Source organism: Penicillium angulare, assembly GCF_028827245.1.
Source record: "Penicillium angulare strain IBT 27051 chromosome Unknown utg000004l_segment0_segment0, whole genome shotgun sequence".
Lineage (NCBI taxonomy): Eukaryota > Fungi > Ascomycota > Eurotiomycetes > Eurotiales > Aspergillaceae > Penicillium > Penicillium angulare.
In genome coordinates, this window is record NW_026623163.1 from 1558515 (window position 1) to 1576763 (window position 18249).

At 46.0% G+C, this 18249-nt stretch overlaps 9 protein-coding genes across 9 annotated transcripts; 8 read left to right on the forward strand and 1 right to left on the reverse strand.

The window, feature by feature from the left end:
- Positions 1 to 187: 187 nt before the first annotated feature.
- ilv3C (putative dihydroxy-acid dehydratase) lies at positions 188 to 2159 on the reverse strand (the record flags this gene model as incomplete). Its single annotated transcript, XM_056920729.1, has 3 exons — positions 188 to 1384; positions 1467 to 1678; positions 1739 to 2159. The coding sequence occupies 3 exons, from the start codon at positions 2157 to 2159 to the stop codon at positions 188 to 190; spliced, it is 1830 nt and encodes a 609-aa protein (XP_056778766.1).
- Positions 2160 to 2500: 341 nt separating this feature from the next.
- N7478_004516 (SDR family NAD(P)-dependent oxidoreductase) lies at positions 2501 to 3310 on the forward strand (the record flags this gene model as incomplete). Its single annotated transcript, XM_056920730.1, has 1 exon — positions 2501 to 3310. The coding sequence occupies one exon, from the start codon at positions 2501 to 2503 to the stop codon at positions 3308 to 3310; it is 810 nt and encodes a 269-aa protein (XP_056778767.1).
- A 598-nt stretch (positions 3311 to 3908) lies between these two features.
- Positions 3909 to 4373, forward strand: N7478_004517 (Dabb family protein; the record flags this gene model as incomplete). Its single annotated transcript, XM_056920731.1, has 3 exons — positions 3909 to 3927; positions 3985 to 4213; positions 4268 to 4373. 3 exons carry the CDS (start codon positions 3909 to 3911, stop codon positions 4371 to 4373), a joined length of 354 nt encoding a protein of 117 aa, XP_056778768.1.
- Positions 4374 to 4995: 622 nt separating this feature from the next.
- Positions 4996 to 6063, forward strand: N7478_004518 (Ldh family oxidoreductase; the record flags this gene model as incomplete). The annotated part of the gene is made up of 1 exon (XM_056920732.1): positions 4996 to 6063. One exon carries the CDS (start codon positions 4996 to 4998, stop codon positions 6061 to 6063), a length of 1068 nt encoding a protein of 355 aa, XP_056778769.1.
- Positions 6064 to 7116: 1053 nt separating this feature from the next.
- On the forward strand, positions 7117 to 8661 carry N7478_004519 (sugar porter family MFS transporter; the record flags this gene model as incomplete). The annotated part of the gene is made up of 1 exon (XM_056920733.1): positions 7117 to 8661. One exon carries the CDS (start codon positions 7117 to 7119, stop codon positions 8659 to 8661), a length of 1545 nt encoding a protein of 514 aa, XP_056778770.1.
- Positions 8662 to 9379: 718 nt separating this feature from the next.
- On the forward strand, positions 9380 to 10210 carry N7478_004520 (alpha/beta fold hydrolase; the record flags this gene model as incomplete). The annotated part of the gene is made up of 1 exon (XM_056920734.1): positions 9380 to 10210. The coding sequence occupies one exon, from the start codon at positions 9380 to 9382 to the stop codon at positions 10208 to 10210; it is 831 nt and encodes a 276-aa protein (XP_056778771.1).
- Positions 10211 to 12038: 1828 nt separating this feature from the next.
- N7478_004521 (ANP1/MMN9/VAN1 family protein) lies at positions 12039 to 13681 on the forward strand (the record flags this gene model as incomplete). Its single annotated transcript, XM_056920735.1, has 4 exons — positions 12039 to 12118; positions 12280 to 12962; positions 13019 to 13338; positions 13400 to 13681. The coding sequence occupies 4 exons, from the start codon at positions 12039 to 12041 to the stop codon at positions 13679 to 13681; spliced, it is 1365 nt and encodes a 454-aa protein (XP_056778772.1).
- A 1556-nt stretch (positions 13682 to 15237) lies between these two features.
- N7478_004522 (uncharacterized protein) lies at positions 15238 to 16415 on the forward strand (the record flags this gene model as incomplete). Its single annotated transcript, XM_056920736.1, has 3 exons — positions 15238 to 15392; positions 15451 to 16369; positions 16398 to 16415. 3 exons carry the CDS (start codon positions 15238 to 15240, stop codon positions 16413 to 16415), a joined length of 1092 nt encoding a protein of 363 aa, XP_056778773.1.
- Positions 16416 to 16707: 292 nt separating this feature from the next.
- Positions 16708 to 18052, forward strand: N7478_004523 (putative sister chromatid cohesion protein Dcc1; the record flags this gene model as incomplete). Its single annotated transcript, XM_056920737.1, has 3 exons — positions 16708 to 16826; positions 16924 to 17660; positions 17730 to 18052. 3 exons carry the CDS (start codon positions 16708 to 16710, stop codon positions 18050 to 18052), a joined length of 1179 nt encoding a protein of 392 aa, XP_056778774.1.
- Between the last annotated feature and the right edge of the window lie 197 nt (positions 18053 to 18249).

Sequence of the window (18249 nt, forward strand, 5' to 3'; positions counted from 1 at the left end):
TGTATGTTATGAGTACGAAGTTAGTATGCGCCTCACATAGTATTGATATCTCTAAAAGATATGTATAAGTTCCTAGGGCAACATTCGAGTCAAGTACGTTTTTAATATACAGCCCAATTGGTAGACCAAATTTGAACTTTAGCTATTTAGCAGAATGCATTTGTCCATTTTCCCCTTTCGTAGGGAGCTATTGTGTCGGACCAGTGGCAGTTAAGAAATCGAAATCAGCACCTTCATGCGCCTGGTTGACCGTCCGTTCATAGAGACCTCTATATCCGCGCCGGGTCTGTCGTTGTAACCACACTGATGGCTGTTCTCCGTCTTTCAAGTTCACCAACTTCTCTTTCCGTTCCGCAATACGCCTCTGCAGCTCTTCTTCAGAGATTAACAGCTCGATTTTCCGGCTGTCCAATTGAAACTCTATCTCGTCTCCAGTCTGCACAACCCCAAACGGAGAATCGGGAATCCCTGACTCTGGTGAGACATGCAGCAAGATTGTTCCTCCTGCAGTTCCAGACATTCTTCCATCAGATATCCGAAGCATATCTGTGACACCTTGCGTGGCCAGCTTGCGCGGAATTGGAATCATGCCGGCTTCTGGCATTCCCGGGTTCCCTATTGGGCCAATCCCTTTGAGAACCAGAATAGAATCGGCAGTGACCTCGAGATCAAGATCATCAATCCGGAGAGCTAGATCCTGCGAATTTTCAAAGACTACGGCTTTAGCTTTGTGGTGAAGGAGACGCCTGTCCTTAGAGGCCGAAGCTTTCATCACAGCACCGTTGGGGGCAATGTTGCCGCGGACAACAGCTAAAGATGAACAGGGATATAAAGGATCGGAAATGGGACGAATAATAGTGCGAGCATATTCAAAGTCGCGGAATGGAGTACGATCGAGTAGCTCGCCCAAAGTCTCGCCTGATAGAGTTTGAGCGTTGAGATAAAGCAACGGTCGCAAACGATTCAGGAGAGTTATCATTCCACCGGCGTTGTGAAAGTCAGTCATATAGTTATCTCCGCTTGGTTTCAAATCCACTAGAAGAGGGGTGGTTCTGCCGATAAGGTCTAGGTTTTCTAAATTGAAGTTACCGCTGAGAAGTGGGTGTCGGTTCACTATAGCCATTAAATGAACCATGACATTGGTCGATCCACCGATAGCTTGAAGAACTATGGCAGCATTGTAGAAGGATTCGGCGGAGAGGAGAGCTTGAGGAGTTCTCTGGGCCTTCGCTGCAGCGACGGCATTTGCACCTGTCTGCTCCGCAATTCTCATCCGAGCTGCAGAGACGGCTGGGGCTGATGCACCCTGAAGGGGAATTAGTCCAAGTGCTGCGGTGATACATGCCATTGTACTAGCTGTTCCCATCACACCACATGTCCCAATCTGTATGTAAAATAATGATTAGCACGGCTCGCTGTGGTAGATCGAGACTTTTCTATGATTGGCTGTGAAAAAGGTAACATACCGTTGGAGCGAGCTCTTCATTAACCTCCATGATCTCCTCTATGTCTATATTCCCGGCGCGGTAAGAAGCCCAGTTATTCCGACAATCAGTACAGGCACCAATTCGCTTTCCACGCTGGCTACCTGGCATCATCGGCCCGGTAATCAGTGGGAGAACAGGTTTATTGGCCGAGATACCGCCCATGATCTGCGCAGGAACAGTCTTATCGCATCCTATATGCGAGTATTAGTGATCTTCATTCAAATGAAGGGAATTTATTGCCAAAAAAATACCTCCAATCATGATACACGCATCCACGGGCTGAGCCTTGATCATCTCCTCCGTATCCATACTCATAAGGTTCCGAAGAAACATGCTCGTGGGGTGGGAGAAACTCTCAGCAACACTGATCGTAGGAAAGTCAATGGCAATTCCTCCGTTCAAATGAATTCCCCGCTTTGCGGCCTCGATAAGCTGGGGGGCATTCCCGTGGCAGGGGTTGAAGCCCGAACCGGTGTTGATGATACCGATGATAGGACGCGACAGGGCATCTTCAGAATAACCAAGGGCTTTGATGAAGACCTTTCGCAGAAACAATGAAAAATGTTGGTCACCATAAGATGTAAGTCCCTGTCGAAGACCAAAGCTTGTATCTAAAGACTGCGACAGATCGTAGTCTTTTTTGACTGGGTCGGATTCAGTAGGGGTGGTCATTTTGTCTTGGGCGCATGTAGCTCGCAGTTGATGAAGGGTGAAACTGAAGAAATGCGCACGATCGCTTTTTCTTCGGTAAACGTTCAATCGGCCATGACCCCGATGCCTTGGAGGTAATTGTGTCATACCGTATGGGTCCTTAGCTTATCCCGAGGAACGGGGGCGACCCCGCACTGAGAAACAACGGAAGCCATCCGCAACCAAGCTATTTCCAAGCAACACAATACACAGACTATACTGTTTTGGGGGCTACAAATAAACGTCAAAATGCCCTATGATGTGATCTCGATTGAATTTCCTCAATTTCATCGCCTAATATCCCAATTCTATCATCTTCGACAATGCTTCGACTTGACGGGAAAATTGCCCTTATCACCGGTCTCGGGCAAACGAGCGATGATGGCTGGGGCATCGGGGCTGCGATCGCGATGAAACTCTCACAGCAAGGAGCAATTATCTTTGGAGGAAATCGCACATTGGCGGCTGCTGAAAGGACCAAAGCACGGATCGAGGCTGGTGGTGGCATTTGCGATATTCAGCAAACAGATGTTACCGGTTTCGAGTCCACCAAAGCTCTAGTTGACGCCTGTCTCGCAAAGCACGGTCGTATCGACATTCTGATAAACAATGTTGGAAAGTCAGAGCCTGGTTGTCCAGCTACCATGCAAGAAGAGATATGGGATCAGCAGGTTGATCTCAACCTGAAAAGTATCTACCTGACGACTCACTTTGTTCTCCCCATTATGGAGAAACAAGAGACTGGCGGCGCAGTGATCAACGTCTCGAGTATTGCAGGACTACGATACATTGGGAAGCCTCAAGTCGCCTATTCAGCCACCAAAGCTGCCATTATGCAGTTTACTAAAGCAACTGCTGTGATATACGCCGACCGAGGAGTAAGGCTGAATACAGTCGTTCCAGGCTTGATCTACACGCCGTATACTCGCGCGCTTGCCAAGAGATACGCCCCTGGAGGTGATGAAGAAAGCTATATGAAAATGCGCGATGATCAGGTTCCGATGAAGAAAATGGGAGATGCTTGGGACGTTGCCAATGCCACTCTGTTTCTTGCAGCCGATGAGTCGCAATATATTACAGGACAGGAACTAGTGGTGGACGGTGGAATCACGTCCTCAACAGGAAGAGTGTAAACGGCTGAAGGATCGAGCGAAAGAGTCTATTCAAGTTGCTCTATCTCGGCTGACTCTTGTATATAAAATTTATTCGACTCTATAGAATGTACAATGTCTTATTCCATCTATCCCATGCCTGTGCTATTTTCTGTGATAGTAAATGTGTTTGTTTACTAAACTTCCACTTTAATTCTCTGAAATGGACAATGACGATCCGTCATGTGGAGCAATAAATTTATCGACTTTTGAATATGCGATTTGTGAGATCATAAGACCACGGAGAGAAGCCCTCCAGTGGACCAGTGAAGCACAGATTGGATAAAATTACTTCGAAGGGCCTAGGCCGGACGGATAAATTTCCGTGCTTGAAGTTAATTCATTCAACAAGTAGCGGGGCAGAGTTAAGATCTAACGTGGTCCGAGTCTCGGATGTACTCCGCTCGACCAGCTGCGGATGGGTCCCACTCCCCGGGTATCTACTAGTAGGTGCACAGAGCTTACCTAGATCCCTAAAGAAATATATTTGAAGGTTTTATTTGAACTACAAAATTTCATTCTTTTGATTTCCCTGAAATTAAAATCATCACTCCGAAGTATCCACACTCCGCACCACAAAATGACTCTGGTTCACATCGGTACGTTTCTATCGCAAGGCATTCTATATCGACAAATCCATTCTCACACATTATTAGTCCTGTTCAAATTTCGCCCTGAAGTCACAGAGGAACACAAACAAAAATTTGTGACCGAACTCAAGAAGTTGAAGAATCTTCCTTGTGTAAAACGAGGACGCCTTCTAGTTGGAGGACCTAGCGTAACTGATCCTATTGAACGCAGCAAGGGATTCCAAATTTCTCTTGTCAGCTTCCACGAGAATCTAGAAGCCTTATTGGAGTACCAGGCTAGTGCTGAGCATCATCGGTGAGTTATGAATGACCGTCTTCGGGTAACGGGATCTTATGCTAATCTTTGCAGTGTAACCTCCACGTACATGTTCCCCTACAAAGAAGATCTGATGCGGTTCGATTTTGAAGTCGATGAGGAGGACGAGTATATGTGTGACTTTCCGTTATTGTCTTAATGTAGAGGTGTTTTGTTCTTCGGATAGAACTATGTATAGATATACCCGTGGATAGCTACACTAGATGGGATAAAATGTTAGAAAATCTATACAATATCACAATTCTCCTATACACAATCTTTGGTATCAGGTCCAAGCATCAGGGACGTGTTGCTAAGCGCTGTTATCATCGTAAGCTAATTAAGCTGCTTTATAGTTGACATATGATATAATTTAGATTTATGAAGGAGGTGAATCATATCCACGTTCTATTGTAATGGGTCATCTAAAAGTACCCCGATTTCTCTAGCGATTTCAGCTATTTCAGCTATTTCAACCGTTCATAACAAATAAGTAGAGGCGAAGCGAAAAAGGTATCAGGCATCCCCGATTCCCCCGACAATTCCAATCGGAGCTGTGCCGCTCCCATCGTTCGTCCAATCGGAAATGGCCCGTCTAAACTTCGTATCCACCGGCCTCGGGAGTTGAGGGACGACTACATGAACATCGCGTCCGCAGGAACCACTTTTCTCGACCTTCTTCCCTTTAAAAAGAAGACATCACTTGATGTCTTCGCATCAGGAAACTGAAAAAAAACACCCCTAAAACACCACTCAACGCCACTGAGCGAATTTTCCACACAATGGCTGATCCTTCTCAACAAGTCCATCATATTAAGCCTGCAGATCTAGAGGCCCTTGTTCAGGGCATTCTAACCGGGAACGGAGTATCTCCTGATCATGCTAGCACCGTGTCGAGATGTCTTCTAATGGCAGATCTCCGGGGCGTCGACACGCACGGTTCAAACCGTATACCGTCGTACATGAAGCGAATTCGTGAAAAGGTGTTGGACCCCATAGCTGTTCCTGAGCTCAGCCAAACAACGCCCGTGGTGGCCTCTGTTGATGGGAAGAACGCATTTGGATTTGTTTCCGCCCACATGGGTATGGAAAGAGCGATCGAAATGGCCAAGGTATTCGGTATCGGCATGGTTTCCATCAAACACTCTAACCACTTTGGCATGTCTGCCTGGCTGGTGGAACAAGCTATCGACGCCGGCATGATGTCTCTCGTTTTCACCAATTCATCACCAGCACTTCCGGTATGGGGCGGCAAATCCAAACTTATGGGTGTATCCCCCATCGCCTGCGGTGCCCCTGCCGGAAAAGAACGCCCATTTATTCTCGATATGGCGCCCTCGGTTGCAGCACGAGGCAAAATTTACAAAGCTCTACGAAGAGGGGAGAAAATCCCAACTGATTGGGCCCTTGATAAGGAAGGAAATATCACTGATGACCCTGCTAGCGCCCTTGAAGGCGTCATGCTTCCTATGGGAGGACCCAAGGGTTCTGCTCTTTCTATCATGATGGATGTTTTCTCCGGCGTCTTTTCTGGATCTGCGTTTGCAGGCCATGTCACAAATCCATATGACCCCTGCAAGCCAGCTGACGTTGGACATTTCTTGGTCGCGATAAAGCCTGACTTGTTTATGGATCTGGAGGACTTCAAGTCGCGCATGGACTATCTTTATCAGCGAGTAGTGGGAAGTGACAAAATGGGAGGTATTGATCGTATCTACTTCCCTGGTGAAATTGAGCAGATCACTCGGGATGAGCGATTGGCGGGTGGGATCCCTTTCACGCGGGCGGAGATCGATGCGTTGAATGAGGAAGCAAAAAGTGTGGGAGCGGCAAGCTTGAATTTTGACTGAAACATCTCAAATTGTATCTAAAATTTATAAGATTGGAATGTATTGAGCAACTTTGCACATCTCGCTCGAATATTTGCGTCGTCATACGTATTATCTTTGGCACAGTAATAAGAAGAAGTTGTTGAAAGATATATCAATAAATCGTTATAAAGCCAAAACCAAAAGATAGTTTTTTGTTTGATATCAGTGAAATGGGCTGGATCTCAACCTGAAAGGTAAATCGTACTCATTTTCACGAGGTAAAGCGGCTTGCATCTCGCTGCGCTCTTTCCTATCAAGGGCCCAAAAAGCTTTAGCGTAACATTCATCACCTAGACGTATTCCAAGGACAGTTTTCCATACTAAGAATATGGCATAGCTATCAAAAGGGGGATAATTACCCTCTGGGTGCGGTTTGATGCCGAGACATGCGGAGGGATGCCGTGATACGCAGCGTGATTCCCCTTCTTTTTTTGAATGCCAGATCAAAAGCTTGATGGTCATGATTTTTTGAACACTTGTAATTTATTGATAGGAAAAAAATACGTAACTCTAATAAAAATGTTGCCACTGTATCGGATGTTGAGTACAACTTCCAAGTTGCGAACAAGCCACGATCCTGTCGCTAGATTAAAACTAAGTGAATTTATTAGCTGCATGGATTTCTTGGTGAACTTCTTTATGGGCATCCAATGTATGCAAGTCTCTAAGTTAAGTGGACCAGATGGCACCAAAATTACCGGCTTGCTATTTAAAAACTCCCATTGTAAACCACCATTTACTGGTGAAAAGATCTTTTAATGTCATTCTTATTACCTGCTAAGGTTAATACTATCTAGCGGTATGATATTCCCCGGACTAGATCCGATAGGAGGACTGGATAGAAAGTAAAATGCGGAGAATGTGGAGATTGGGCCATGTTGTTCTATGAGATTCACATAACTGACTTATGCTAAATTATGATCATGATATATGAGCATAGTGACTTCCTCTCCCTTTGCTCCTACTAAGGTTCCACTTTTTCGAGACTTAAATATCTCTTCCACCTCCTACCTTCCCTTTAGCAAGCTCAAAATGTTTTCGTTTTCCAAAAGAATAACATTATGGCAAACCTTCCTCGTTACCGCACCGGCTTTTATCCTTTACGGCTATAATCAAGCAGGGCTTTCCTCTCTGTTGAAGTTACCAAATGTGGTGCATCTTTTCCCACAAATCGATACTATCAACACACATGGAGCCCAGGAATCCACCAACTCAACTATAGAAGGTCTCGTCAATGCTTGTCTACAAATTGGTGGTCTTTTGGGCTCCCTGTCGTGCTCATTGATCGGGGACAAACTAGGTCGGAGAAGAAGTATCTTCTTAGCCGCCATTATCTGCGCTGTCGGCCAAATCCTCCAGTGTACGGCATTTACCTTGGCACAGTTTATCATTGGTCGCATAACTTTGGGGGTTGGCGTGGGCCAGCTTAATGTGACAGTGCCTGTATGGCAAGCCGAGAGCTCGTCTGCCGGAAGCAGAGGGCGCAAGGTCATCACTTCCGGCATCTTTATTTGTGTGGGCTTCTTTACATCAAGCTGGCTCAACTTTGGATTCGGTAACCTTTCATCTGGCCCTTTACAATGGCGGATATCGCTTGCAATTCCAGTATTTTTCTCACTACTTGTCTGCCTGACAATTTTTATGTTCCCTGAATCACCACGCTGGCTGGTACAGGTAAACCAACCAACCATGGCCAAAGAAGCACTTGCTCGCCTGAACGGCATAAGCCCTGACGATAGAAATATTGAGCTTGAAATCTCCCGGATACAGCATTCACTGGAATCAACTTCCTCCTCTTCGATTATGGATATTTTTCGCGGAAATAACGATTCAAGGCTTGGATATCGCTTCATTCTGTGTATGGGAATCCAGACACTTCAGCAGCTTGTCGGTGGGAACCTCATCTCTGTTTACACGACCACGATCTTCGAGGATAACCTCCATCTACAGGGTAAAATCCCTCAAATTATTGCTGCTTCTTCATTGACATGGAAGTTCTTATGTTCTTTTATTGCCTTCGCAGCCGTGGATCGTTATGGACGACGGTCCCTATTTGTGTTCAGCGGCACAGGGATGTGCCTTTGTATGGTCGTGATGGCTGTAACAAACAGCTTTCCCGAGTCCAACCAGGATGCCTCCATTATTTCGGCCGCGACTATCTTTATTTTCAACTTTTTCTACCCGATCGGGTTTCTGGGTGGTAATTTTCTCTACTGTGCTGAAGTCGCTCCTGTTCATCTGCGGGTTGCTATGGCTTCGATGTCTACGGCCAACCATTGGCTTTGGAATTTTATCATCACTATGGTCAGTCCGGTGGCATTGTCTAGCATTGGCTGGAAGTACTATCTGGTATTTGTATCCACGTGCGCCTGCGTCCCTATAGTGACACTGCCTTTTTATCCTGAGACAATGGGCCGCAACCTCGAGCTTATTGATCGAGTATTTCGTGAAGCTCCCACCATTTGGGACATTGTTCCAATGGCCAGAAGAGTTCCTAAAGGAGATGTTACAGAGGACAATTTCTTCAGTGGCAAGGAGACTGAAGCTGAAATTGCAGAGCACAAAGAGCACGTGTGATCGTGGAGGAACTTTATAGGTAAACATGCTTTCAAGTTTTTAATAAGAAAATCATTATTTCCATTCTCTACATCGCTGTATACTGAAGTTCCCACTATTCAAGTAAATTTCGCATTGCCATAAAGGCCTACGCTATTTAATTAGTAGAGTATGCACATACGGGATAAGTACTGTTTCAGTCTCGATAGCCATTGTCGCCACATACATGAATCAATTCAAAGACCCTTGAAAGATCCCAACCTCCTCTGGCATACGTAATTTCACGCGACTCGGGGTTCAATAATCAGTGAGATTTGATTAGTTAGGGATACGCAATGTGTAATCCTATAGTGGGCGGAGCACATCCGTTACGGGGTTAAATGGAACTAAGTTAAACGGATGTCCGCTCAGCAAACGCCAACTTCTTCCACCGGGGGATTCTCCAGGATAACAATTTGTTTTTATAGTCCGATTGATACTGGAGCTCAGTCAATTACAGAGGTCATTGCTGTGACGAATCGAATTTCGATGGCGTGGCAAAAAGTGATATGATGATATCATGAACTCGTCACGACTTGCAGCATAAAGCTCTAGCTTGTGAATCATAGCACAGCTTACTCGACACAAATTCCTTGCAAATAACTTTTGCCAACGTTCAATGGACCAATTTTCCATTGTTCTTCGAAATTTTCAACACTTCATCTGAACAAAGATTCATTGAGTACAGTTAATTTCTACTATGCCACATTTGAAGCTTAGAGACGGAGCTGAGCTCTTCTATAAAGACTGGGGCAATTCCAATGGCTCCATCGTCACATTTTCCCATGGCTGGCCTCTGAGCAGTGACAGCTGGGAGAATCAAATGTTCTATTTAGCCGATCAAGGATATCGTGTCATTGCGCACGATCGCCGTGGTCATGGGCGATCGACACAGACCTGGGACGGAAACAACATGGATACCTTTGTCGATGATCTCGAGGAGCTGTTTTCATACCTCCGGGTTAAAGATGCAGTGATGGTTGGCCACTCTCATGGGGGTGGAGAAGTCGCACATTACCTTGGAAAGCACGGCACAGGCCGATTCAAGAAAGCCGTTCTGGTCGGAGCTGTGCCACCTCTAATGTTGAAGACCAGTTCCAACCCCGAGGGAACAGAGAAATCTGTATTTGATACGTTTCGACAGGCCATGCGAAAGGATCGCGCGCAGTTCTTTTTGGATGTCCCCAGTGGGCCTTTCTTTGGTTTTAACCGAGCTGGTGCAGAGAAAAGTGAAGGACAGATTCGTAGCTGGTGGCAGCAGGGGATGAACACCAGTTTCAAGTCTGCGTATGACTCGATTAAGGACTTTTCGGAAACAGACTTCACAGAGGACCTGAAGAAGATCAATATTCCCGTATTGGTTCTTCATGGCGATGATGATCAGGTTGTTCCCATTGAGGCTGCTGGATTGAAGTCATCGAAACTTCTACCCCAAGGAAAGCTGAGGATTTACAAAGGCGGATCTCACGCTATTCACAACATTAATGTTGAGGAAGTCAACAAAGATCTGCTTGACTTCATCAAATCTTGAGAAAATAGCGTTCATTATGTAAAGAGGCTTTTTGTTCTTGTTGTTTTAATTTAGAACAAATGCCAAAATACGCACCTCAGCATAAACAAACGATACTAGACTGAGAGAGTAATATACTAGCATACTGTCTAGGGATCATGTGTCAAGCCCACTCACTCCTTGTATGCAGCTATACACACCGGATTTCGTCCGCCGAGTGGGGTTTTCCTGTGAGGATGCTCAGATATTTACTAAAAGAAAGGAGTAGCAGCTCGATGAAGGTGATAGCTCAAGGAAGATAAAAAAAGGAAGCCGGGATAGAAGGCTAAATGCACTAGTTAACTAGGTGTGGATGCTTAGGTGTGTGCCATCGGCGTAAGGCATCTAAGAATGGTAACAACACCAATTCGCAACAAAGGCTAAACATGTTTGCGCAGGTCCAAGCATTAAAGTGATTCTCTCTAGCCCCTAGTAGGAGGCTTCGGCCGCGGGGGCCAGGCCCAAGCAGGCCTATACAAGTCTTTTGACAGCATAGATCTCCCCTAACAGATCTCGTTTTGGGGGGCAAGGGGGGGGGGGGGGGTTTAAAGCTTCAGCAGACGTTCCTTACAAAATTTGTCGAAGACATTGTTCCTTGATTTCATGACTAACTTCTTCAAGTAAATGTTCGTGTTTGATGCTGGGATCGTAGTCCACGGGTAGGGTTGATGTCTTTGATGATTTCTCAAATAATCTTTTAGCACTGTGATAGGTACCTGTTGTAGTGAGTAAAGACACCCACACCAAACATCTTGTCATAGGAGATGTCCTGTCTGCGAACCAGGATCGTCCTCTAGGGGATAGTAGAAATACTAAGATAGAGACCGGTAGGGTTGTCCGAAGGAGAAGAGGTCTGAATTGCTAGAATATCTGACCACATCTTAATCACAGAATGCTGACTCAAACCGCTCAGAATGTATCATATTCCCCATTACAATACACGAATATCATGTGACTCGGGTATATCATGATGTTCAGCTACATAGCCAGGGTGAGTGTACTTATTGCCATGATACCAAGTAGGTAAGCTAAAATCTGACTCGTATACATTCCCACGTTCCACCATGGCAGATTCGAAGATCATGGGAGACAGTGATTCTGAGACTCTAAATCTAGACAGGCTAACCATGAGTATCTTCATCCTTAATCCCTAATCGCGACGGTGTAACTGATGACTGTCACTTCCAAATTTATCTCCATTTGAATTGCTTCAGTTGCATTTCAGCGGAGAAGCAATCCGTATAAGGTCGAGATAATGAGACCGGATCCGTCATGCATGTAACGGGGGTGCAGATGACGAGGAACGGGAAGAAGTGGGAAGCTTAAGTTCAAAGGATCATCAACGTCGATCAGTGCCTGGAATAGTGCTGTAAAGCATCTGACAGGAATTGAATTAAAACATTGGCAATAATTATTAAGTGAATTCTATTCTAATATATGCAGGGAATAGACCTATCAGATTAATCAATTTATGATATAATATAATTTCTTTGCCGTGATAACTGCAAGCGGAAATCCGGATTAGGTTCAAGGGCGAAACACCAATTCTTGCTTCTGTAACACTCTCTTCTCCCCTTCCCTCATTAAAAAGGAACCACGGGGCGTGGCTTGCTGTCATCTAGCTTAGCCTTGCGATCGTCGATTTTAGTCTTGTTCTATCTTCCTTCTTTCTCCCCCTGTGTCTTTCCTACCTCCAAAATAAAAAGCTGGCCTTTTCGAGATCAGACCCCCCGGGCCAAGTGAGAGGGCCGTTCCAGCCCACCCAATCCACACTAATCACAAGCCTCGATGCTGTGAGCTTCCGAAAGCCATGAATAGGCATCCCGCCTATCCTAAAGGCGCTTCAGCCTACCCTCGCGGGTCGAATGCCTTCTCCATCTCTCCAAATCGGTACGTCGTCGGTTCCGCGAAAGGCCACGCGTTTTCTCCGCAGATCGAACCACTGCAGTTGAAGCCGCAATGGAAGAAAGAAAGAAAGAAAGAAAGAAAAAATTTGTGGAGAAAAGAGAGAACGCTAAATAGTCTCAATGCTAATCTGTCTTTCCTACTAGCTTCCAGCCTCGTTCACAACCCAGCCTGCGCCGCCGCCGCCAGCTCTTCCAACGACTTATTCTCCTCGGTGGGGTATCGCTACTTCTAGTGATCTTCATCTTCCCATCATGGCGCGCAGCACTCCTCCCAGCTATCTCCCTCGGTCTCTTCCACCCCTCAGCCGACCTCCAGCTCCAAACAGTTCGATATTATGACCTCTCCGAAGTAACGGGTACCGAAAAGGGCTGGGAACGCGGCGAACGCGTCCTAATGCTCACACCTCTGCGCGATGCTGCCTCCCACCTCCCCATGTTCTTCTCGCACCTGCGCAACCTTACATATCCGCACAATTTGATCGATTTAGCCTTTTTGGTCTCGGACTCCCGCGATGATACCCTCAACATGCTCTCGAGCATGCTGCAAGATATACAGAATGACCCGGATCCGAAAATGTCTTTCGGGGAGATCTCAGTGATCCAGAAGGACTTTGGACAAAAAGTGCAGCAGGATGTGGAAAGTCGGCATGGGTTTGAAGCGCAGGCAAGTCGCCGTAAATTGATGGCGCAGGCGAGGAATTGGTTGTTGAGTGCTACGCTGCGTCCTACGCATAGCTGGGTTTACTGGCGAGATGCAGATGTGGAGACAGCTCCGTTTACAATTATTGAGGATTTGATGAGGCATAACAAAGATGTTATTGTTCCTAGTGAGTGACTTATGCGGCCCTTTGACTTGCGATAAGAACTAATCTAATGTGTTTAGATGTTTGGCGACCGCTTCCTGACTGGCTGGGTGGAGAACAACCATATGATTTGAACTCGTGGCAGGAGTCGGAGACTGCGTTGGCGTTAGCGGATACTCTGGACGAGGATGCAGTTATCGTGGAGGGATACGCCGAGTACGCGACGTGGCGACCTCATCTGGCCTACCTGCGCGATCCATACGGTGACCCAGATATGGAAATGGAACTGGATGGTATTGGTGGTGTGAGCATTTTGGCAAAGGCCCAGGTCTTCCGTGCTGGTGTTCATTTCCCTGCTTTCAGTTTCGAGAAGCATGCCGAGACAGAAGGATTTGGCAAGGTAAGGATAACTCCCGTTAATCCCATGGAATACGGTTCAGCATCTAACTTACAATCTCCAGATGGCCAAACGCATGAAATTCTCCGTCGTCGGTCTCCCCCATTACGTTATTTGGCATCTATACGAGCCTAGCGTGGATGACCTGCGCCACATGGAAGAAATGGAGCTGGAAAAAGAAGCTCTAGAGCGCGAGGAGAAAGAACGTGAGCTAGCTCAGCAAAAAGAAGGAAGCCAGGTCAAAAAGGCCCAGGATGTGGTTAATGGAGATGCTGCTAAAGGCTCCGAGGAAGGCCCGATTGCGCACGCCGAGAAAAACGCTGGCAAGGGATCATCCAACAAATAAATAGTGGTGGCTATGACACTGCAGTCTCTTCCACTATCCTACACTATCAAGCCGCCCGAGCCGCAGGGTCCCCGTTTTAGACGCTCCCAGCTGGCTGGAATATTTTACGCCTCTCTAGGCTACAGGGTCAGCATACTTGCTTGAAGTCGTCACATGTCGGGTATCTATCAGGACGTCCTTTTTTCTTTTCTATTTCTTTTCTATTTCTTTCCTTTTTGTTGACTCATTCGATGCATCAGGTGGGATAATCTTTTGCTGAACCAGGGAATGATGTCTTTGGTAGGTCTCTCGGGCCTCCTCTCGTTCCCTGTGTATATCTTCGTTATTTGGCGCGGGTGTCTTATCATGGTTTTAGAAGCATATTAGAAGGCGTGATATGGTAAACAAGCAATACGGTATTTTGAAAAGGCAATTGATTTTTTTTCGACTTTCCATCTATACGCTCCCATCTTAGATCATTTGAAGAGTACATACATCGTAACCTGTAAACCATAGCATGACCTAACGTCAGCGCTAGCCATCAAGATGCTATAATTCGGGCCGAGCCGTTTAGATCTCACTATTGTATGAGTGACTTGTTCACATGGTCTCATCATGAGAGTAATATAGTTCATGAGTTAACCTACACCAGTTCATAAACTAAGCGATCTCAGATCCCAGATCTACGATATAGTTTCTCGTATCGTATTCTTATTCTTATCTCTCTACCGCACTCGTTCCCGAGGTCAACGCAGCTGATGCAACCACAATCTGATAAGTAACCGTGACCCAATCAAATCTCACCATTTAACCGTTGCACAACATTTGAACGGCACCACGCACATTAACAGAGACCGAAGCAAGTGATGATAATGTTAACCGGTCACGTTGACCGCCATCGGATCACCCTATCTATCTAAACCTGGTTCTCGTATCTATGTGCCTATCTCCAGATATCCATTATCGATACTCACTACTTAGATAGAAGCTCCCCCACATATGAGGAGTAGCTATTTCTCTAGCATGCCCCGGATTCTTCAAGTCCGGTCTTCTTTCTTTCTTCTTTTAATCCAATTTAATTCATAGTCACAATGCCTGGGCATAATGAACGATCGCCATTACTTGGAACGAAAGTCAAAGATCAGTCGAAATGGACATCTATATACCTACTTTCTATATGCGTTTTCTTTCTAAATGCAAGTGATACATTACTCAGTGTACCATTGACACAACTTATTGAAGATAATATTTGCCTTCAAGATGTTAAGAGGATTAAAGATTTGTCTTTAATCACGGAGGGGTTCTGCAAGAATGATCATATTCAAACGAAGTTGGCGTATACGACAAGCTCATTGCCTGCGGTCGAGGCTATTATTGGTATATTTGATGACTTCTAGCGATATACCCAGTTATTGACTAGCTTCTCTAGGTCTGATTACTGCATTTCCGTTCGGAGTTCTGGCTGATAGGTTTGTCATGACTTATTCGAGTTTAATGAAGCATACGCTAACTTCGTTTACTCCAGAATTGGTCAAAAGCCCGTTATTTACCTCTCTATCGTCGGGACCATGCTCTGCATGTCTTGGGAATTGACTGTTCTTGCATTCCCTGGGACTTTACCAGCACGATTAATCACAGCTGGACCTTTATTTCTCGTCGTGGGAGGCGGGTTCACGATCCAAGTCTCCCTTCTATACTCCATAGCATGCGATCTAGCAGACAGCTCAAACAGGTACGTATCCAATATTCAGTGAACAACCCTGAAAAAAGCTAATATCTGTGATAAACAGAGCATCAGCATTCTTTGTTATAGAGTTCGCAGGCCTACTAGGCAACACTTTAGGTCCTGTAATCGCCTCGAACCTCATGGAGGCCTCTTCACCATGGACACCAGCTCTAATCAGCATCTTCCTCGCGCCAATAAGCATGATATCTCTAGTATTCATACCAGAGACACACAGCTCATTGGAAGAAGAAACATTTCCAAAACAATACAACTTGGACCCATACGATCTCCAACCTCACGCTATAAAATCCTACCTATCACAATCCTTCCACCTCTTTAACCAATCTCTCGCATCTCTTAAATCCAACTCGATAATCATCGTCCTGGCTACAGGACTCATCCGCATGCCTGAATTCATTGGCACATCCCAATTCTTTGCCCAATACATAAGCAAGCGTTTCAACTGGTCTCTCTCGGAAACAGGATACCTCCTCACTCTCCGCGGAATAATCCACATGATCGTTCTCCTCCTCGCGCTCCCAATTCTATCTACTATTATTCTCCGCTGGCAAAGTTCAAACGCGAGGGATCTAACGCTCGCACGAATTTCAACAGGTATGGCTGCCTTGGGAATGTTCTGGATGGCTGCTTCAAGCATAGATGTTGTTGTTATGGGACTTGCGATACAGAGTCTTGGAGCGGGGATGGGTCCTCTTTGTCGGTCTTTGGCAAATGGATATGTTTCGCCGCAGGAGACTTCGAATCTTAATACTTTGATGGGGATTTTGCAGACTGGGGGGTCGTTGTTTGGAGGACCGGCGTTGGCTTGGCTGTTTGATGTTGGGATGGGGAGAGGCGGGTTGTGGGTTGGACTTCCGTATTTTGGGTTGACGGGGGCGTTTTTATTGTGTTTTGTTGGGTTGCTTTTTGTTAATGCTCCTGCTGGTTTGGGGGATGATGAAGATAATGACATACATTTTATAGTAGGTGATATAAATCATAATAGTCTAGTTGTGTGTTGATATATAATTTATTTACGTTGTATTTCTGAAGCTAAGGCGATTTCCATTGTGAGATTTGATATATTTTTATAGTTATTATGTGAATCGATCAACATTTTAGTCTGGTCTATTACTTTTTTTCTTTATTCAGTAGAATTGGAGTAGAGTACCAAGTCGGTCGATAAAACCAGCCCGATCTACACATTAAAATGTGGTCTGTGCACGAAAGCGCGTCCCTTCGCGTCCCCAGTATTTTCCGCGTCTGACGACATTCCCCCTCAACATTTCACAAGATCATCGCGGGGGACTCAATCGTACCAATGACGACCCAAGATTCACGAGGTATTCTATTCACGAATACACAACCCCAACAAGGGTTCCGACTCCTCGAACTCCCACCAGAACTAGATACCCTGTTATCAGCAAAGGATGCACCGAGGTAAGTCCAGCAACGCAGCAATTACCGCTTGACATTACAAGACAGACCCTTTCAATTGATCAAAATGCTAGAAATTTCATACTAACCAGATCCACAGCTTAGAACTAAAGTCACCCTCCGCTGCCCTGGCACAGGCGGTACCCGATTCCAGCGCCCAGGAATACGTCAACCTCTGCACCGCCGATAAAACCTACCGTATTCGCCAGGTCCAGTCATCGAACTCCATTCATATCATACGTCCGAGTTTGGGACGTATTTCACGGGCAGATATCAAGGTTGTAGAAGAGGAAGCTGGAGAAAGTGGTGCGCTGAATCTACCCGATGATGCAGTGAGTGCTATTGCAAAGTGCGGGTCAACATTGGAGCTTCATATTCCGGAGGGTGGATTCTCGGCTGTTCCGTTTCTTGAGAGGAGTCTACAGCTGTATGATAGGCGGGATGGTGATGATGATATCATGATGGATGATAATCAGGCGACGGGGGATATGGACTTGATTGAGGTGCAGAGGCTGAGGGATCAGGTGTGTGCTGATATTCCCGTTTCTACGGCGCAGTGCGAGGATGGATGGGTCGATATTTCTGCATTTGTGTGTGCATCGGCGGGATGGAGGCCTTCGGCGCGAATGCGTTTGAATGTGTGGAAGCGTATGATGGAGGGGGCCATTTTGCAGGGCATTGATCTGGAGAAGCAATTCCTTGTTGGGGATCTGTGGAAATCTGTTCTGGATGATGACGATGCGTCTGAGGCTCCGTTTCCGAGGGCATTGCTTGAGGCGCTTGTCAGGAAGCTTTGTACGGCAGATGAGCGACCACCTCTGGCGGACGAGATTAAATGTGAGTGTGATAGGCAGGCGGAGTTGGAGATTTGTACAGGCCGACTAATCATCTGATTTTGATTTATAGGGGCAAGCTTTGATAAAGTCGAGTGTTCGCGCTGGGTAGGTGAGACCTATCTTGCGGCCATGGCACCTACAGCATCTTCTGCCATTGGACGAAGCGAATTCCTACGTTCATGGAAAGATTCTCTCCCCGAATCTTGGAGAAGCGAAGCGTCTTTATCAAAATTACAGGATGGGGCTTATCAAAGTCCCGATCCTACGACAATTTTCTTTGTGGAGCCTTCGCAACGCCAGCATACTGCTAAAGCTTCTGCTGGCGCGGCGGCGGCAAAAGCCAAACCCACCAGGAACTGGCATGAATTGCTGAAATCACAAAAGCGCAATTGAGTGCAAGTCATCAAGTCCGCAATTGCGTTTGACGATATGCGCTCATATCTATGATGCCTAGCATCTCTAGGAACATAATGGTCATATCTCCCACCCGAAACCGTCCAGGCCTTTCCCACTTGACATGCGTAAGAGGCCTAGATCATGAGAAAAAATCAAAACCGAAATGCAATGAAAAGAAAAATGGAAATGGAAAG